The sequence below is a fragment of the Oryctolagus cuniculus genome, chromosome 21 (assembly GCF_051225735.1).
Source record: "Oryctolagus cuniculus isolate XC-2025 breed Fujian yellow rabbit chromosome 21, ASM5122573v1, whole genome shotgun sequence".
Taxonomy (NCBI): domain Eukaryota; kingdom Metazoa; phylum Chordata; class Mammalia; order Lagomorpha; family Leporidae; genus Oryctolagus; species Oryctolagus cuniculus.
Genome location: NC_142887.1, coordinates 35,276,176 through 35,297,103, shown reverse-complemented (window position 1 = coordinate 35,297,103; position 20,928 = coordinate 35,276,176). Strand labels below are relative to the sequence as shown.

General features: G+C 52.7%; 2 protein-coding genes across 2 annotated transcripts in view; one reads left to right on the top strand and one right to left on the bottom strand.

The window, feature by feature from the left end:
- Nucleotides 1-15,760, bottom strand: part of HIRA (histone cell cycle regulator) — a 99,155-nt gene extending 83,395 nt beyond the window's left edge. Inside the window, exon 1 of the mRNA XM_051837242.3 lies at nucleotides 15,585-15,760. Within this exon, the coding sequence (XP_051693202.1) occupies nucleotides 15,585-15,621 (37 nt within the window). The 5' untranslated portion in view covers nucleotides 15,622-15,760. The remainder of the gene's footprint in view (nucleotides 1-15,584) is intronic.
- Nucleotides 15,761-16,671: 911 nt separating this feature from the next.
- MRPL40 (mitochondrial ribosomal protein L40) lies at nucleotides 16,672-20,219 on the top strand. The gene is made up of 4 exons (XM_051837247.3): nucleotides 16,672-16,753; nucleotides 17,131-17,214; nucleotides 18,721-18,879; nucleotides 19,783-20,219. The coding sequence occupies exons 1-4, from the start codon at nucleotides 16,695-16,697 to the stop codon at nucleotides 20,105-20,107; spliced, it is 627 nt and encodes a 208-aa protein (XP_051693207.3). The 5' UTR covers nucleotides 16,672-16,694; the 3' UTR covers nucleotides 20,108-20,219.
- Nucleotides 20,220-20,928: the final 709 nt, after the last annotated feature.

The following is a 20,928-nucleotide window of genomic DNA, read 5'->3' as shown; positions in this document are numbered from 1 at the left end:
ACACCTGCTTCAAGCCTTGCCTTACTGTCGCCCTCTCCTTGAGGCCTATCCTAACCAGCCTATTAAAAAATAAAAAGAAGATTTATTTATTTGAAAGTCACAATTAAGAGAGAGGGACAGACACAGACAGAGAGATCTTCCATCTATTGGTTCATTCCCCAAATGGCTGCAATGGCTTGGGCTGGGCCAGGCAGAAGACAGCTAAAACTCTTAACTGGGTTTCCCATATGGATGGCAGGGACCCAAGCACTTGAACCATTTTTTCACTTGTTTTCCCAGGTGCATTATCAGGGAGCTGGATCCGGAGCAGCTAGGACTCTAATGGGTGCTCATATGGGGTGCCAGCATCGCAGGAGGTGGCTTAACCTGAAGTACACCACGAAATAGGTGCCCATCACCTTATTCTACTTTCTCCAACCTGACACAACCAACCCCCCTCCATCCTTATCTCATTTTTTCTTAACTGTTTCTTACATATTATTTAATTACCTTTGCTGCATGTCTATCTTGTCCACTAGAATGTAAATGCCCAGAGCCTAGCAGTGTTTTTGTGCTTTATTCACTGATACATTCCCAGTACCTAGAGCTGTGACTTGATACGGAATAGGAACTCAGAAAACACTTGATGAATGGCTGGAGGAAGCCTGCAAAGGCGTCACTGGTGTCCCGATCTTTAGAAGGCAGTCCCTCAAGCTGCTATGGTGGGGCCTGAGCTCTCACCCCAGGTGGAGAGCACACCCCTGGCTGGCTCACAGAGCCATCTGCTGCTGTTATCTCTACCACTTTCAACCACAAAAACTTCTTCCGTCTTCTATAGTGAGCACCACACAATGACATCTCGTAAGTGTCAAATGACTGTGAGACTCAAAACAGCACAGGAAGGAAGTTGTAGCAACCACACAACCGTTTTTTGGTTTCTTTTTTTTTTTTTTTTTTTTTCGGTTTGGGTTTTTTGGTTTTGTTTTTTGTTTTGCCTCCAACTAAAGTAGAAGAAAATGACAGGTGCCTGCCAATACACAATCAAGGAAGTTTTGGTTACACTCAATGTCTTTCCTTCACTCACTCCCACACCCCAGCTGGGCCAACACAGACATTGCCTAAAGATTATCTACAAAATGGGATTTCTATAAATCTACAGATTTATTTATTGGAAAGATAGAGTTACAGAGACAAGGACAGACAGAGATAATCTCCCATCTGCTAGTTCATTCCCCAAATGGCTGCAACAGTTGGGTTGGGCCAGGCTGAAGCCAGGAGCCTGGAACTGCATCCAGGTCTCCCACATAGGTGGCAGGGACCCAAGTACTCAAGCCATCCTCTGATGCTTTCCCAGGCACACTAGCAGGCAGCTGAGTTGGAAGTGAATCATCCAGGCCCTGAACCAGCACTCCACTATGGGATGCTGGTGTCACAGCAGCAGCTTCACCTGCTGCACCACAATACCAGCCCCTGGATTTCTCGAAGTCTAATCTCTCCTGTCTCTCCTATGTACTTCCATTACAGAGTTAAGGGCTATATTCCCACAGGTGGCAAAAACCACCACAATTTAAAAACAACAGAGGGATGATATTATTTGAGTGAAAAATGCAAAGCAATTTTAGTTATTCCAGTGAGGTGTAGAACGCACGGCCTGTGTGGGAGGCAATGGTGCACTGAAAATGCTAGATTTGCTATGGTGATCAGGGGATTTGGCTGAGGCAAATTCTTAAAAATCCAGACATTTTTATAATGTGGTATGCACAATCAATGTGTATTTTTTTTTTTTTTTTGACAGGCAGAGTGGACAGTGAGAGAGAGAGACAGAGAGAAAGGTCTTCCTTTGCCGTTGGTTCACCCTCCAATGGCCGCTGCGGCAAGTGCGCTGCGGCCGGCGCACCGCACTGATCCGATGGCAGGAGCCAGGAGCCAGGTGCTTTTCCTGGTCTCCCATGGGGTGCAGGGCCCAAGCACCTGGGCCATCCTCCACTGCACTTCCTGGCCACGGCAGAGGGCTGGCTTAGAAGAGGGGCAACCAGGACAGAATTCGGCGCCCCAACCGGGACTAGAACCCGGTGTGCCGGCGCCGCTAGGCGGAGGATTAGCCTAGTGAGCCACGGCGCCAGCCCATCAATGTGTATTTTTTAATTTATTTATTTGAGAGGCAGAGAGAAGGAGAAGGGGAAAAAGAGACCATGAGCTCCCAAGTGCTGGTTGACTTCCCAAATGCTTGCAATGAAGCCAGTGCTGGGAGCTCAATCCAAGTCTCCCAAATGGGTGGCAGGAATCCAATTGCTTCAGCCATCACGCCTGCCTCTTAGGGTGTGCCTTAGCAGGAAGCTGGAATCGGGAGCTGGAGCTGGGCACTGAACTCGGGCACTCTGCTGTGGGACACAGGCATCTTAACTGCTAGGCCAAACACCTGCCCCTAAAACATATATTGTTAAAAAGCACCAAGTCACTCAGTTATTTATTTCCCAAAGAGTCTCAGAGATCACATACAAATATTTTAACAATGTATTTTCCTTTCACATTTTCTAAACTCCCTAACACATACATAAATTATTTATTTACCTACATTTTTAAAAAATAAATTTTGGGGGGCAGTGCTGCTCCACTTCCAATCCAGTTCCCTGCTGATGGCCTGGGAAAAGCAGTGACAAATGGCCTACATGTTTGGGCCCCTGCCACCCACGTGGGAGACCCAGATGAAGCTCCTGGCTTTAGCTTGGCTCAGCCCTGGCCATGTGGTCATCTGAGGAATGAACCAGAGGATGAAAGATCTCTCTCTCTCTGTAATTCTGACTTGCAAATAAAAGAATTTTTTAAATTGCTTTCATTTTATTTGAAAGGCACAAAGAGAGAGAGAGAGATTTGCCAACTGCTGGATTACTCCCCAAATGCCTGTAACAGCTGGGGCTGGGTCAGACTGAAGCCAGGAGCCTGGAACTCAAACCAGGTCTCCCACATAGGTGGCAGGGACCCAAGTACCCAAGACATCTTCCACTGTCTCCCAGGGTTACATGTTAGCAGGAAGCTGTATCAGAAGGGGAGGAGCCAGGACTTAAACCAGGTATTCTGATATAGGATGCTGGCATTTCAAGCAGCCTCTCAACTGCTGTGCCAAATGCATACCCCCAAAGTTGTTTTTAAATTTTATAAATTAAAAGCACAGGGGCTTTTGCACCACAACATGTTAAGCCACCACCTACAATCCCAGCACCCCATACGAGCACTGGTTGAGAGTACAGTTGTTCCACTTCTGATCAGTTCCCTGCTGATTCTCCTGGGAAGGCAGTGAAAGACGGCCCAAGTGCTCAGACCCTTGCCTCTCAAGTGGCAGACCTGGATGGAGTTCCAGCTCCTGCTTTGGCCTGGTCCAGCCCTGGCTGTTGTAGCCATTTGGGGAATGAACTAATGGATGGAAGATCTATGTTTCTCTCTGTAACTCTTACAAATGAATAAACCTTAAAAAAAAAAAATCACCAAATCACAAAATGTTTTATTATCAATATCCACACACAACTCACCATAAATAGTATTCTGGTACAATTATATACAGTGACTGTCATTAGCCCAAAATACAGGTACAGTTGACCCTTCGTATTCATGAGTTCCACAGCCATGGATTCAACTAACTGGGGTTTGAAAATGACCAAGAAAAAAAAAGGCATCTCTACTGAGCAATTGTGAACTATTCTCTTGTCATTACTCACTAAACAACACAGCCCAACAACTACAGGCACGCACTGCTTAATGATGGGGCCACACTAGGAGAAATGAGCCGCTGGCTGATTTTACCACTGCGCAAATATCAGAGAGCCTACGTAAACTAAGACTGACCATGTCTTGAAGCGACCTCATTTTATAGGACCATGGGTGTATCTGTGATCATTATGACAGAAATCTTGTTCTGTGGAACACAACTGTATTTACACAGCATTTGCATCATACTAAGCATTATGAGTAACCAAGAGATGATTTAAAGTATATGAGGGGCCGGCACTGTGGCGTAGCAGGTAAAGCCATCGCCTGCAATGCTAGCATCCCACTGCTCCACTTCCGATCCAGCTTTCTACTATGGCCTGGGAAGGTAAGTGGAAGATGGCCCAACTCCTTGGGACCTTGCACCCATTTGGAGACATGGAAGAAGCTCCGGCTTCGGATCAGCACAGCTCCGGCCATTGCGGCCATTTTGGGAGTGAACCAGTGGATGGAAGACCTCTCCCTCTGCCTCTCTGTAACTTTGCCTTTCAAATAAATGAATAAATCTTAAAAAAAAAAAAAAAATGAGAGGATGTTTCTGAACAACAGTTCTAGAATGGAGCTCTAGTGTCTTCACAAAGGAGAAGAGAGGAGGCCACATTCATCAAATGGATGCTTGAGGACGGCTCTGTGTCCAACCCACATAAAATTAAATGATTCCTGTCAATTCTACTCTTTCATTGTAGCTGAAAACAACTCTGTCCTTGGAGCAGAAGTCAGCCTCTGTCCTTTCTTATCCTTTACCCCGCCCTCCACCCTGTTAACTCCATCTTTCTAATACACTCAAAGCCCAAACTTAAGATGTAAATGTAAATGACCAAGGAATAAGTATATAGTATATAAGTATATAATATATAGTATATTATAAAGTATATTCACATGTCAAAATTCACAAATTGTACGCTGAAGGTCTGGGTACATCCTGGTAATGCATACCCTGGGAGGCAGCAGGTAATGGCCTAAGTAGTTGAGTCCCTGCCACCTTGCGTGGAACATCTGGATTGAGTACCTGCTCCTGGCTTTGGCCTGACCCAGCCCTGGCTGTTATAGGCATTTGGGAGATCTGTCTCTCTTTTCCTCTCTGCCTTTCAAATAAACAAATAATAAATAAATAAATGTAAGTTTCTTTTGGTGGAAAAAATTTTGAACTCCACGCATAGGTGGGGTCTTCAAAAAGTTCATGGATTGAGGCTGGCACTGTGGTGTAGAAGGTTAAGCCTGGTTTGGCTTGGCCCAGCCCTGGCTGTTGTGGCCATTTGGGGAGTGAACTAGCAGATCAAAGATATCTCTCTCCCTCTCTTCTCTCTATATCTCTGCCTTTCAAATAAATATAAATCTTTAAAAACAAAAAAGGTCGGGGGCCAGCACTGTGGCTTAGTGGGTGAAACCACTGCCTGAAGTGCCAGCATCCCATATGGGTGCAGTTTGAGTCCTGGCTGCTCCTCTTCCGGTCCAGCTCTCTGCTGTGGCCTGGGAAAGCAGTGGAAGATGGCCCAAGTCCTGGGGCACCTGCACCCACACGGGAGACCCAGAAGAAGCTCCTGGCTCCTGGCTTTGGATCAGCCCAGCTCTGGCCATTGTGGCCATTTGGGGAATGAACCAGTGGATGGAAGATCTCTCTCTCAGCCTCTGCCTCTCTGTATCTCTCTGACTTTCAAATAAATAAAGAAATCTTTAAAAAAGAAAAAGAATTTTAAAAAAAAGGTCAAGGGAAGCCAGCGCCGCGGCTCACTAGGCTAATCCTTCACCTTGCGGCGCCGGCACACCGGGTTCTAGTCCCGGTCAGGGCACCGGATTCTGTCCCAGTTGCCCCTCTTCCAGGCCAGCTCTCTGCTGTGGCCTGGGAGTACAGTGGAGGATGGCCCAAGTGCTTGGGCCCTGCACCCCATGGGAGACCAGGAGAAGTACCTGGCTCCTGCCATCGGATCAGCGTGGTGCGCCAGCTGTAGCGCGCTGGCTGCGGCGGCCATTGGAGGGTGAACCAACGGCAAAGGAAGACCTTTCTCTCTGTCTCTCTCTCTCACTGTGCACTCTGACTATCAAAAAAAAAAAAAAAAAAAAAAGGTCAAGGGAAATGTGTATTATAAAAAAACTAGGGCCAGCATTGTGTCCCACTGGGTTAAGTTGCCACCTGTGATGCTAGAATCCCAGGTGAGCGCTAGTTCAAGCCCCAGCTGCTGCACTACTGATCCAGCTCCCTGCTACTGTGCCTAGAAAGGCAGCAGAGGATGGCCTGGGGTGCTTGGGTTCCCGCCACCCATGTGAGAGACCCAGATAAGAGTCCCAGGCTCCTGGCTTCAGCCTGGCCTAGCCCAGGCCACTGTAGCCATTTGGAGAGTAAACCAGCAGACAGAAGGTATCTCTCTCATCTCTCTCTCTCTAACTGCCTTTCAAAGGAATAAAAAAAAAAAAAACTTAAAAAAAAAGGAAATACTATGCATGATTTCAAACTTACTTCTACCAAATGAAATCTTTTAATTCCATTTTCTATTAACTTTTTGAAATCCCCTTGTCGAGAGAACGAGAGAGAGAGAGAGAGAGAGAGAGAGAGAGAGATATCCAACCACTGCTCTCCATCAGGACCATCATCACCCTGGCCCAAGCCTTCTCTCTCCTAGATCATTGCCTCACACTGGTCTCCTGGCTCCCACTCTTCCCCCTACAGCCAGTCTAATCCCAGTGGAGCGGCCAGAAAGATCTCCAAGCCCCAAATCGGACCATGGCCAAGGACGCGGGGAGAATCAAGGCCTTCTCACAGCCCACCAGGCCCTCCCAGTCAGCATGCTGTCCACTCTCTGGCCTCATCTCTGGCTGCTCTTGTCCTTGCCACTGCTTAGACCACAATGACATCCATGCTCTTCCTCAAACCCTGCCAGGTGAGCTGCGGCCCTTCTCTCTGACTGGAGCCCTCTTCCCTCTGAGGGCACTCTCCTTCCCTCCATGTGCCAGGAACAGATGTCGTGGTAACACGCCCAGGTCCCTTCCTCTCCCAGAGCTGAGGTGATGGCAGCCTGACATGTCCAAAGCAGTCTTTCTCTGGGAAAGACCTACACTCATTCAGCCCCCCACCCCATGTCCCCGGCCATGTCCAGTGCTTGCACCCCTCACCCCAACTGAGAACAGCTCCGAAGGGCTCTCCCAGCTCCAGAGCTCCCCAGAAGTCTCAGCTCAGAGTCTGACTCTCCTGCAACAAGGTGTTAGCTCAAGCACTACCTTTCCACTCAACTTTCACAAAGCATTCTACTCACTACTCTCCCATCTTCCCACCCCTACCTCAGCACTTTTCATCCTTTTGCTATCTGCTTACCACTCTGTGTACTGGTTCTCATTTGTGATGTCTGTCATCTGTATCCCCAGCGAGCTCCCCTCCCACACTGGCTCCTTTCTGTGCACACAAGTCAGCCCAGCAGACACCTGTCCCAGTCTCACCCACTAGAATGCATCTCATGCTGGGGCCGGCGCCATGGCTCACTTGGTTAATCCTCCATCTGCGGTACCGGCATCCCATATGGGCACCGGGTTCTAGTCCCGATTGCTCCTCTTCCAGTCCGGCTCTCTGCTGTGGCCCGAGAGGGCAGTGGAGGATGGCCAAGTCCTTGGGCTCTGCACCCACATGGGAGACCAGGAGGAAGCACCTGGCTCCTGGCTTCAGATCAGCATAGCTCTGGCCGTAGCGGCCATTTGGGGAGTGAATCAATGGAAGGAAGACCTTTCTCTCTCTCTGTCAGTAACTCTACCTGTCAAAAAAAAAAAAAAAAAAAAAAGAATGCATCTCATGCCACTACTCAATAGGCAGTGCTGCTGGAACCATGGCTGTCTCCAGCTCTTAGAACAGCCTCCTGGGGCCAGCGCCATGGTGCAGCGGGTTAAAGCCTCAGCCTGCAGTGCCAGCATCCCATATGGGCGCCAGTTCAAGTCCACTGCTCTGCTTCCAATCTAGCTCTCTACTGTGGCCGGGGAAAGCAGTACACGATGGCCCAAGTCCTTGGGTTCCCTGCACCCACGTGGGAGACCCGAAAGAAGCTCCTGGCTTCAGATCAGCTCAGCTCTGGCCGTTTTGGTCATTTGGGGGAGTTAACCAGTGGAGGGAAGACCTCTCTCTCTCTCTCTGGCTCTACTTCTCGGTGTAACTCTTTCAAATAAAGTAAATCTTAAAAAAAAAAAAAAACAAAAAAAAAACAGCCTCTAGCACACAATTGGCCCATATTACTTGCTGAATAGGCATGCTTACCAAGTGCCTTCTCTGAGAAGACACTGGAGGAATGCTGCAGACCTGAAGCCGGCTCCAGTGAAGGGGCCTATCCCTGATCTCTAAGTGAGGCTTGCTGCCCTTTCTGCCGATGCCCACCACAGTGCCTATCGCTAGGACAGCCTTCCTGTGACTTGGCCTGTCCTAGGTTGGTTAATGCATCAAGGCAGATTCTGCTTTTAGGGGCAACACATTTTGTTCTAAATGGGTTTTCTTTTTTACCAGAGGTGTTCTTGGCCACTTGCTATTTGTTCTGTGTCATCTACTTCCCTTGGAAAGCTCCAAGATATACTCAAATAAGGAGCCCCTCGGGTAAGGGCTTGGGCAGAGTGCTCCCCCTCATCACATAGAGTCCGATATACTCCAAGAGCCAGCCAGGGCAAACAAGAACTTTCCCGAATCACATCAACTCTGCTAGTCAAGGAGAGTAGACTCTGTGGGCTGCCCAGCCACCGAGCACCTTCCATCACCTTCTTCCAGTATTCCGTACTCAATACTTACTGAAGGATCACTGTGGTGTGCTCAGCACTGTCCTACACCCTGAAGCTACAGCAAAAGCAAAGACAAAGCCTCCGTCCTTCAGGAGAGCTAACTTTGCATGGGGAAGTCTCTGGGAGGGTCCCTTTAAAAAAAATGGAGGCTAATGCTGTGGCATAGTGGGTAAAGCCACCACCTGCAGTGCCAGCATCCCATATGGGTGCTGGTTAGGGTCCTGGCTGCTCTATTTTCATCCAGTTCTCTGCTGTGGCCTGGGAAAGCATTAGAAGATGGCCCAAGTGCTTGGGCCCCTGCATCCACGTGGGGGACCCGAAAGAAGCTCCTGGCTCCTGAATGGCACAGCTCCAGCTGCTGTGGCTACCTGGGGAGTGAACCAGCAGATGGAAGACACCCCCCCTCCCCGCAATTCTGCCTTCAAATAAATAAATCTTTAAAAAAAAATGCTGGTTTATTCCCCAAAATGGCTGCAATGGCCAGAGCTGGGCTGATCCGAAGCCAGGAGTTTCTTTCCAGTCTCCCATGTGGGTGCAGGGGCCCACTTACTTGGGCCACTTCCACTGCTTTCCCAGGCCATAGCAGAGAGCTGGATCACAAGAAGAGCAGCTGAGACACGAACTGGTGCCCATATGAGATGCCGGCACTGCAGGCAGTGGCTTTACCCGCTATGCTACAGCACAGGCCCCCAAGAGTATTCTGCTGCTTCATATAGTTGAGAAAGGTCAGCATCAGGATTCATTAACTTAGCAGCTTGCAGAGCCACACCCTTCCATTTTGCCATCATCCTCAGGGTGAGCCCTGTCTTCCTGGTCACAAGCTGGTGGCCACGTGCAGGCTGGAGAAGCCCAGAAGGGACTGACATTTCAGGTGTCTCTTCTTACTCCCAACAAGCATCTCCTCTCAGCTCCCTGGCTAGAATGGCACCTCACGGCCATGCCTCGGCAAACGCCGGGCACTGACCCATCAGCCTATGGCCTTCCAGAGTTGTCCCTCCAGCTTGGCCTGAGGGCAGACATCTGACAAATGGCCACGGTTCCTGCCAGAAAGGAGGCGGAGGCCGGGCGGCGCAAGGATCTGTAATGTGCCTCTCTGCTGTTGAGCAATCTGGACGCTGCCTAGAGTCCTGCTCAGTCCTTTAGGTGGTGCTGCTCGTCCTGGCAGGATGATAAAACGGACCTGTGTCCAGTTTGGATCCCTAGGGCTCATTCCAGACCTCTGTTTCATTTTCTAGACACCTGCGGAGTCTACAGGCAAACTGCAGGCGGAAAAGAAAATGTCGCGGCAGACACAGAGTGTCCTCTCCCTGGTCACTGCCAGGACCCGAGATCAGCACGATGACACCAGGTCCACTACTTGGCCTCAGTGGTCAAGGCCACTTCTTAAGTGAAAACATATTTTCAGTAACTTCTTAGATGAAAACACATGTTTAAGGCCGGTGCCGTGGCTCACTAGGCTAATCCTCCGCCTTGTGGTGCCGGCACACCGGGTTCTAGTCCCGGTCGGGGCGCTGAGTTCTGTCCTGGTTGCCCCTCTTCCAGGCCAGCTCTCTGCTGTGGCCTGGGAGTGCAGTGGAGGATGGCCCAAGTCGTGGGCCCTGCACCCCATGGGAGACCAGGAGAAGCACCTGGCTCCTGCCTTCGGATAGGCACAGTGCGCCGGCTACAGCGGCCATTGGAGGATGAACCAACAGCAAAGGAAGACCTTTCTCTCTGTCTCTCTCACTGTCCACTCTGCCTGTCAAAAAAAAAAAAAAAAAAATGTTTAAGAGAACCCCACTTACTAGCCTTCAGTGACCCAAATCTACACACAGCCACCTGCCTGTAGTGGCTAGGTTCCATCAAGTCTGTTTCTCCTGACAGGAGGCCTCTCCTCTTTCTCCCTGACCCCTGACATCCCCGTGTCCCTCCGCGTCGCTCACCAAGACCCAGGAACCACCTCCTAAGTCCTTCCAAGGCCTTCCCAAGGGACAGGCTGGGGGCCTCAAACAGCCAGTCTCCTGGGAAATCTCAGTGCTCCCCACCCCCATGCCGGAAAAGGAAGTCTAAGCTTCCAGCAGGGTGCTCAAAGCTCTTGGCTCTCTTCTGCCTCTTCACCTGTTCAGTCTCACTCTTGGCAAGTCCTGGGTCTTTTTCCTAAACAATGTCCCCTAAGCTCTTTGGTCCCGAGAGCTGCAGTACCTCCTGTCATAATCCTACTCCGGTCAAGGCTCAGCCCAAGGTCATGGCCACAAATCAGATGACTGGAGACAAGCCCCTCCAGCCTGGGATCCCTGCAGTAGCTTTTGTCTGTCCTGCTTTCTGGAATGTAGTCTGGGTGTCTACCTCTCCACCTTCTGCACAGGGAGAGCCCTACTGACCTCCAGATCCCCACTGGACACTCACCAGGAAGGTCCAGCGTTTGCTGTATGAATTAGGGAAAAGGCCACATGCATTGTTATCTAAGGCAAAATCCTGCTCAGGTTTCTTGAGAATCCTCTTCAAGGGTATATTTTCCTAAATTAACCTCCTGCCCTCAGGCATAAATCAGTGAGATAGACACTGCAGAGAAAAACTGCATTTCCTGAGCCGTCACAAGCCTTGAACGGATTAGGGAAAGAGGTGGAAAAAGCCTTCCATGTCACATCTGTAGTAAGCAGCAGAGCACAGAGGCCCCTTTTCTCAAGGAACTAGTTATATATGTAATTATATCTACATAATCTAGTTGGAATTAATGAGACAAATACATGAAAAAGCAAAGACCATGGATGGACTTTTTTTTACCCAGAGCCGGGTTTCTGGCCCTTGGCACTACTGCTGCCTGGGGCTGGAGATTTCTGGGTAAGGGCCTTGCTATGTGTGGCAGGATGTTTCGCAGCAGGCTTGGGCCTCTAGCCTCAGGATACCCGCAGCACGCGTGTCCCAGTTCCCGGCAAGTTACGAAAAACAAGACTGCCTCCAGTCATGCCCTGTTGGAGAACTCCTGATCTAGAGCGACTGCTAAGTTCATCTCACAACGACTGCATCATAAAATATCACCATTAGGACACCCTCCCTGACTACTGTCTGACATATGTCCAAAGTAAGCCTGCACCAGCAGCACTGGGCCTTACCACACTCACCCCTGACTCATTACTGGATCATCAGCCTGCATTTCCCCTTCAAGCTGACTGCCTATCTGAGATGACTTGTTCCAGGACCCCCACCCACCCACCCCCATACCAAAATCCAAGGATGCTCATGTCTCTTATATAAAATGCAGTATTACTTGCATGAAATCTATGCATATCCTACCATGTACTCTAAATCATCTCTAGATTACTTATAAGACCCAATACAATGTAAAGATCCTATAAATAGTTGTTACAATGTATTGTTTAAGAAATAAGGGTGGGGATGGCGCTGTGGCATAGTATGTTAAGTCTCTGCCTGCGACAGTGGTATCCCATTTGGGCACAGGTTTGAGTCCTGACTACTACACTTCTGACCCAGTTCCCTCTTAATGCTTGGGAAAGCAGTAGAAGATGGTCCGAGTGCCTGGGCCACTGCATCCACGTGGGAGACCTGGATGGAGCTCCTGGCTCTTGGCTTCAGCCTGGCCCAGCCCCGGCTGTTGTGTGAGCATTTGAGGACCGAACCAGCAGACGGAAGATCTGTCTCTTCATCTTTCTGAAATTCGGACTTTCAAATAAATAAATCTGCTTAAAAAATGGCAAGAAAAAAGTGCACTGGTTTTTTTTTTAAGTATTTTTGATCTGTAGTTGGTTGAATGCTGATATAGAACAGTTAGATATGGAGGGCTGGCTGCATTAATTTTCACATTGATGAAGTATATGTCTTAGGATGTCTTGAAGTCCTTTTAGGAATGAGTCAAGATGGGGATAATCCAATCACAGGGCAGGGGTAAGATTGGGGTGGAGGGAAGAGAAGAGCACACGCCATAAAGTAATATGATTAACTGGCAAATTATCCTACTGTTGAAAAATTTCCAAGTATCTTTTTATGGCACCACCATCAAAGCGTGAATCAGACGCAAAGGAGGTCAAGAACTCGTCCAGTTCTGGCTTCTTAGTTAGAACCGGCTTCACCGAAGGCCGAGCACAAGCACTGTCTGCCCAGGAGTAAGAATTCCAGAAAAACTCACAGGGCAAAGATCAGTGATGGCAGAGCCGGAAAGCTCACGATAGTTTCTAAACACACAAAGTATATTTTTCTTTTTTTAAATAAAGATTTTTAAATTATCTCAAAGTCAGAAACAGAGAGAACAGGAGAGACACAGAGAGAGCGATCTTCCATCACTCCCCAGATGGCCACATGGTTGGGGCTGGGTCAGGCTGAAGCCAGGAGCCAAGAGCTTCATCCAGGTCTCCCATGTTGGTGCAGGGGCCCAAGCACTTGGGCCATCCTCCGCTGCTCTCCCAGGTGTATTAGCAGGGAACTGGGTCAGAAGTAGAGCAGCCAGGACTCAAACTGGCACCTATATGCAAATAGCAGCTTAACCCGCTACACCCCAGTGCTGGTCCCACAAACTACATTTTTCTATGAACTCTAAAACCCAGCTGCTTTAATTTCTTCATGTCAATATATGATGTTAACCTAACTTGAAATGAAGCTTACTTTGGCCATTCCTAAATGAAAATATATAAAGAACACTACAGGGGTGAGCATTTGATGCAGTAATTAAGTCTGCTTGGGATGCCTGAATCCCAAATATAAGTGCCTGGTTTGGGTCTAAGCTCTGTGGTTTCTGATTCAGCTTCCTGTTGGTGCATACCCTGGGAGGCAGCAAATGACAGCTCAAGTACCTGAGTCCCTGGGGCTGGTGTTGGGGCATGGCAGGTAAAGAAGCCACCTGTGACGCTGGCATCCCATTTGGGCACCAGTTCTCATCTGGGCATTGCTAGCAGAGGGCACTGGCAATGGCAATGTCTGGAGATACACTTTTTTTAATTTTTAAGAATTTATTTCTTTACTTGACACAGAGAGAGACTGATCTTCTATCTGCTGGTTTACTCCACAAATGCCTACAATGGCTGAGGCTGGGCCATGCCAAAACAAGCGAGGTTTCACCGGCCACTACCTCCCACACTGGCTTCTGGCTAAGCAGCCTCTGTTCCCGGCATCACCCACCAATCACTACTGGCAGTGAGAGCAGTAATGACCCCACAGTGCTCTCGAAGACTCCACTAGACAGACCAAGGTTGACTTCAGAGGACAGGAAAGCTGGGCATTGGGCCTCATAGTTAAAGGCACCAGTTAAGGCACCTGGGTCCGGGGCCTGGGTTTGATTCCTGCCTCTGGCTTCTGACTCCAGCTTCCTGCCAAGGCAGACCCTGCTAGGCAGGTAGTGGCAACAGCTCAAGTAACTGGGTTCCTGCTATCAATGGGGTAGAACTGGATTGTGTTTGCAGTTTCTGGTTTTGGCCTCTGTCCACCCCTGTCTGTTGTGGGCATTTGGGAGTGAACCAACAGATGAGAAGGTAGACTGTACAGACCAACGGATTTAAGCGAAGCATCATAAAATAAAAACCTCTCCAGCTCTTCACTTACAAAGCAAACTAGGTCATTAATACAATGTCTCCTTTCCCGATCACAGGCACCATAATGTAGAGTTGCAACACCTGCTCAGTTCTCCAGGGAAAGATCTGCACTCCACATATCAGGAAGCGCTCCAGGAGATCAACAGGAGATATGAAACTAAAGCTCAGGGTTTTGGCTTTCTCGCAGGTAACCCACTTGTGTCTCTATAAGTTATGGAAACCTCAACTTTCATACGTTTTTAGTCAATAGTTATCATATACTCATACTACGCAGGGAATATGAGGGGTGGGGTGGGGGGAAGTGAGGCAGTTCCTGCCCTAGGGGTGGGGTGGGATATATACAGAGTCCACCCACAACTTCCACAAGGCAGAGCAAGAGGGGCAGGGACAAGGAACATGTAGGATAACTCAGCAGGAATGGTTTCAAAAGGTAAAGGTGACCTCATCTGGGCCCTGAAAAATAGGTGAGACATCACACTAAAAAAAAAAAAAAAGAAAGAAAGAAAGAAAGAAAGAACAACAAAAACAGCAGGGCAGAGCACTTCTCGCGGACAGCACACAGCCGGCTGCTCTCTTCCATGCAGTTGCACCCACAGAGAGCACAGTGACATCAAGCTCAAAACGAAAAAGTTACATGTACGCAAAGGGCAAAAGTATCTTCTTGCTAGAAAAGAAAACTGTAGCTGCCTCTCCAGCCTCGCTGCTGCAGACCAGAGGTGATGAATTGAGGCAAGCAGCAGAGTGAACCTGGGGGGTGGGGGTGGGGGGGTACAGGGCCACAGCCCCACGGAGGGGGGAGTGCTTTTATGGCTGTCAGCAGAGGGGTGGGGGTGCACTGGGGCTCGAGCGGGCTCGGTCCCCTCCTCTCCAAGAGCAGCCAAGAGCAACTCTTGCAAGAAGCTGTGTCGGCAAAGGCATAACTAGGACAAAACTGCCGGCCCTCGCTCGCTTCCAGCACTCCACGGAGCGGGATGAGCCCATTCCTCCGGGCTGTGCACTGGCGCCGCGACCACAGCGCTGACGCACAGCCCACCCCCCAGCACACACCTGTGCCCCCGCCCGCCCCACGGCCACCCTGTTGCGCCGGCTCAGCGGGGATGTCAGCCTCGGAGCCCTCCCGTTCTGGAACCACAGCCCCCATCCCCACCCCCGGCTGCGGGCACTGTCACCAGCCCCAGGCCTCGGCCAAGGGGCGCCAACAGCCCCTTTCTGCAGCTTTCAGATCTTCACCCGCCACCCAAAGGCCGTCCGAGCACGTCCTGGCCGCTGCAGACGAAGCCGCAAGGGGCTGCAGGCCCCCGGGCCCAGCTCCCAGGTTGCCAGGCCGCGGCCGGACCACGGGCGGCCGGCGCACGGCTCAGCACTCGAGCCGGGGGGCCAAGCTCGGAGCACGTGCCCCGGCTCGCCGGCTCCCTCGCGCCCAGGACAAAGTCCGCTCGCGCCGGCTCAGAGGCTCGGGCACCGGGCGCGGGGCGTCGGAAGGGGGACGGGATGGGCAGGGCCTGCGCGCCGCCCCCCGACCTGACACCAAGCCCCCCGGCAGGACTCCAGCCTCGGCCCCCCGCGACCCCCGCGCGCACTCACCATTGTGGTTGACCCAGGTCGGCTTCAGGAGCTTCATTGTTCGGCCGCCGCCGCCGCCGCCGCCGCCAGGCTGTGGCGAGAGCCGCGTCCCTCAGCGCGCCCGGGCCATGGAGCCGCCGCCGCCGCCGCCGCCGCTTCCTCCCGCGCCGCCCGCCCGCCGGCCGCCGGCCGCCGCCCGCCCCACGCCCTCAGCGCCGCCGCGCCATCGCCGGCCTGCGCCCCCCGCCGCCGCCACAGGCGCCCCCCGCGCTCGGCCGCCGCCGCCGCCACCACAGCCGCATCCCCTGCGCCGCTCCTCCTCCGGCGGCTCCCGGGCAACGCCGGAAGTCACGGCGCGCACCTGCCAAATCGCCTCGGCGGGAAACTGCTCCCCACGCGGCCGCGGCCGCCCGGGGGCTCCTGGGCGGCGCAGGGCGGCTCCGTTTCGGGTCCGGGCCGGGGCACGGCCGCCGCCAAGGGAGGCGCTTGGATCGGGACGGCGGCCTGGACGCCGGGCGAGCGGGACCAGCTCGGCACGCGTCGCCGCCTGTCACCGAGTGTACCTCGCCGGGTCCGTGGCCGACTTATCAACTAACTTTAGTCATCCATCAACACGCGATATCGAACTAGTCGCCCGTTGCAGGCCTCGCGCCCGCCGCCTCAGAAGGCGACTGGGGCCTCGGGCACGAACAAATGCAAGGACAAGAGTCAGGCCCCGGGAGGGTGGCCGGGGAGGCGGAGGCGGGCGCGTTTATTTGGAAGATCGGGCACCGTTTTCATGAACGTGGACACTTAGATCCGGGGGAGCAGGGCCACTCCGGCTGCCGTGCTGGGAGCCCAGGGCCGGCGTTGGGGGCGCTCCCGCTCCCGCTGTGACAGCCGCGGGGGCGGACTCGCGGCGCGGGGCGGAGGCGGAAGGGAGGGCTCCGCGCGCGCGCGCGGCGGCGCGGCCGGGACGCCCGGGGTGGGGCGCGGCCGGGGGCGGGGCGGGGCCTATCGCAGCCCAGCCCTCCGCCGGCCGGAACGCGGGAACGCGGGGCGGCGCGCCGGCCGGACCGCTGCCTGTGGCACCGCAGGCCGGACCCCCGAGAGGCGCGCGCCCGGAAGTGGCCTGGAGGCGGCAGGAGGGGCATGGCCGCCGCCGCCGCGGCGCTGCGTAGGGCCGCGCGGGCTCTGTGCCCGCCGAGCGGGTGAGGGCGGACCCCCGCCGGGACTCGGGGTTCCTGGGGCGTGTGTTTGTGCGTTCGGGGTGGGGGTTCTGTGCGGCGGCCGCCCGTCCGGGGCCTCGCCTTGCTCTCCGTCCCCGCCGCTCTTTTCCGGGATGTGCCGGGGATGAGCCAGCTGACCGTGCGTGTCGTGCGGGGGAAATCCCTGCCCGAGGGCCCTGTGGCTTCGGCGGGAGATTTTGAGAAGCCGCCCCCCTTACCCACGTTGACCTTGCTGTCAGATCCGGTGTTTACAGCTGCCGCAGGTTGGGCGGGCGCTGCACCTTGCGTTTGTGTTCCTGTATTGGGGGGGGGGGGCGGTAGGGAATCAGGTATTGATACACACTGTGGTCTTTTTTCAGGGCTCTGGGAGTTTGGCGGACCCAGATTCGAGACACCCACCAGCGGGCTTCTTTGTTTTCTTTCTGGGAGCTCCTTCCCACGAGGTAAACCTCAGCTTCTGGCCTTTTTGAGTGAGGGTCCCGCCAAGGCAAACATTGGCACGTGGCCCGAATAAAGCAGACTAACGGCCTGCTGTGTTTCTTACGGTGAAACTTAGGCGGATGCCTTCCTAACTTGCCGACATTCTTTGGACCCTACCTTGCTGTGTGTGTTTAAAAAAAATTAAAGCGTTTAAGCGTGGCTTATATCTGTTTGCATTAAAAGCACAGGGATCTGCAGTGTTTAAAAGGACACAGCTTGAATCTGACCTTGAGCCTTCCTCTCCTGCCATCCTGATCTTGGCTGGCGGTGGGGTGTGAAGATTCAATGTATTTCCACCCGGGATTCTGGATGCTTTTCTTAGAGACTTGATTCAGTTGCTCTGGGTGCGCGAGGATTGGCTACTGTGATGAAGAATATTAAGAAGGTTGTGTTCCTCAGAGTCAATTGGGCTTTTGGCCAGTGCTCTAGGATGGGAAATGTGTTAAGACATCCCCCAAAATAAATAAAGACTACTGCCTCTTTTGAGTCTGAGACCAGTTTCATAACTTACAAGTCCATATAAAATATGACTAATGAGCTGTAAAACATCAGGTTGATAGTTTTCAGCGGAGGCCTGAGGCACACCTGAATCCCAGCACTGGCAAGGAACACCCCCCTTCTCCTGGAGTTGATGAGGCCCAGGCGGGTCTCACACAGACACCCGGGTGGAAGCCTGAGCTCCTGGCCCAGGAGGAGAACTCAGTACAAGACTGGGGTACTTGCAGGCCTGCATTGCAGCTAGTGGGTGAAGCCACCGCCTGCAGCACTGGCCTCCCGTATGGGTACCGGTTTGCTTCCCGGCTGCTCCAGTTCCAATCCAGCTCCCTGCTAATGCACCTGGGAGGACAGTGGAGAACTGCCCAAGTGTTTGTGCCCCTGCACCCACATGGGAGACCCGGAGGAAGCTCCTTGCTCTTGGCTTCTGCTTGGCCTGGCCCTGGCTGTTGCAGCTATTTGGGGAGCGAACCAGCAGATGGGAGATTCTCTCTCTCTCTTTCTCTCTCTTTCTGCCTCAATCTGGAAGTCTGCTTTTCAAATAAATAATTTTTTTAAGAATTATTTATTTGAAAGAGTTACAGAAAGAGGTAGAGACAGAGAGAGGTCTTCCATCTGCTTGTTCACTCCCCAGATGGGCGCAATGGCTGGAGCTGTGCCAATCCAGAGCCAGGAGCCAGGAGCTTCCTCTGGGTCTCCCACATGGGTGCAGGGGCCCAAGGACTTGGGCCATCTTCCACTGCTTTCCCAGGCCACAGCAGAGAGCTGGATGGGAAGAGGAGCAGCCAGGACTAGAACCGGTGCCAATATAGGATGCCAGCATTTTAGGCCAGGGCTTTAACCCACTGCGCCATAGCACGGGTCCCTCAAATAAATAATCTTAAAAGAGATTGGGACACTTCATTGAGCACATCTCTGGGTGTGTTCACGAGACAGAAGAGAAAACTGTTTAATACTCACTTCTCACCCATCAGGGCGGAACCCCTGCGAAAGAAGAAGAAGGTTGATCCCAAAAAAGACCAGGCAGTAAAGGAACGCTTGAAAAAGAGGATCCGGAAGCTGGAAAAAGCTACCCAAGAGCTGATTCCCATCGAAGACTTTATCACCCCCGCGAAGCTGTTGGATAAAGCCAGGTAGGGTTCCTCCACACAGATGAAGTCTCATTTTTGGGTGGTTGTGTCTGCACATCACACCTGTGTTGGGAATGGGTTGATTTGCCCCAGCCTGAGTGCACTTATTATCCTTGACCCTGACTTTTTTGGGAGCTTGAGGGAGCTTTCCTGGGTGGTCGTCTTGAATGGCTTACAGGTGGGAAAGAGTCCCAGCCAACTCTCTGACAAGTCCCAGCCAGATGGTTGAGCGTGTCTGGGCCCGCACTGCTCTGGGGTTCCTTGGGCTTCTTGCTCTTCTGCACGAGGAGTCTTGGCTGGGACTGGTGACTTGGCCTTGGGGTCTGCCTGCAGCCCTTGCTCCCTTCTGACAGTAGGAAGCCCAGGGCCTCTGTGTTTGCTACACAGATGCTCATCCCTGGTGTGTGCTGTGGTTGTGTTGTGGCGCTGGGTGAGCAGCTCTTGCCGCCCTCTTGAAACTGTGTGCGCAGTTGATCCGGCAGCACCTTGCCTTCAAGGGGGAAACGGCACGGGCCTTCAGTCCTGCTCAGTTCCCTCCAGAGTCACCTCTGGCCAAAGGTCCTTGCCTGGGCAGAGGAAGGGCTCCCAGTCTCCTTGGAGTGTTTGCTTCTTCCTCACGGTGGAAAGCGAATGATGTGGGCCCCCAGTGTTGGCTGTGGCCCCTGCCACATTCAACATTAACACTGCTTGATTTATCCAGGACTTCCACTTTTCGTCCCTGAGTCCTGCTCGTGCCTGGCTGGGCCCTGCTGGATCCTAGGCAGTCCACAGACAGCCTTGCCAGCAAAGTGAGCACCCACGCATGTGCACATGCTCCATCCTAGGCTGTCCACAGACAGCCCTGCCAGCAGAATGAGTGCACACACACACACCCGGCTTCATCCCCCTGGACTTGTGTGCTTGCAGACAACGGCCACAGGTGGAGCTGTCATTTGAGGAGAGCGAGCGCCGAGCTCTGCTGCTGAAGAAGTGGTCCCTGTACAAGCAGCAAGAGCACGAGAGGGAGAGGGACGCCATCAGGGCCCTGGTGGCAGCCCAGCAGGAGGCCCTGCAGGAGCTGCAGCTCGAGTCCCCGGAGCTCTACAGTGAGGCCATCAAGCGGGACCCTGGCCTGTTCCCCTTTGAGAAGGAAGGGCCGCATTACACACCACCAGTCGCCGACTACCAGCCCCCAGAAGGCAGGTACAATGACATTACCAAGGTGTACACACAAGTAGAGTTCAAGAGATAGAGCTGCAGGCAGCTCCAGGCACATTGCCCCACGCCGGGGTCAGAATGATCCGGTTCCGGGTCTGTTTTCCATAGGATCAGGTGTGCTGCTAATAAAGAAGAGTTCAATCAGACCATCTCTTTGTCTCGTGTTGGAATGAAAACTTAATTCACCTGAGATTGGATGAGGTGAGGGGGCTCTCAGCTGGGTCCTCTGCAGGGAACCAGGAAGAGGAAGACAAAGGTGTCAACCACTGCACCCCAGTGGGGAAAAAAAGGAAGATTCCAGATGTGTGGTGAGAATGCCACCTCCAGCAGGGAGCACAGAGTGACCCAGAGGGAGGTGGAGGGTGGGCAGAGACGGGTGGGGCCCCCTTTGGGTCTACAGCTGGGGAGATTGGAGCCACCTAGGCATGTGCTGGCTAACCAAGCTGCTGTGCCCTCCTCCAAGGGTGGTGCAGGGGCCTGCTGGGGTTCAGGGCTCCTGGTCTCTGTCCAGAGCTGTTTGTTTGGGATGGTCGGTGGACATGAGTCCGTTGGGGCTGTCACCGCAAATCCCCCACAGCTGGGGTGCACCTTCACATCCTGGGCTGGAGCTCCAAGGTCAAGGCACTGGCAGGTTTGGTCACTTCGAAGGCCATCAGAAGAGACCTTGGTCAGCGGGTGACTGCCATCTCTCCTGTCCCTTGGTCTTTGTTTTAAGATTTTCTTTATTTGAAAGGCAGAGTTACAGAGAGGCAGAGAGAGAGATCTTCCATCCGCTGGGGTACTCCCCAAATGGCCACACAGTCAGAGCTGAGCTGATCTGAAGCCAGGAGCTTCTTCCAGGTCTCACGTGGGTGC

Coding starts and splice junctions, on each gene's coding strand:
- MRPL40 (XM_051837247.3), top strand. CDS start 16,695: ATGGCCGCCGCCGCCGCGGCGCTGCGTAGGGCCGCGCGGGCTCTGTGC. Junction 16,754..17,130: donor GCTCTGTGCCCGCCGAGCGG/GTGAGGGCGGAC, acceptor GTCTTTTTTCAG/GGCTCTGGGAGTTTGGCGGA. Junction 17,215..18,720: donor TGGGAGCTCCTTCCCACGAG/GTAAACCTCAGC, acceptor CTCACCCATCAG/GGCGGAACCCCTGCGAAAGA.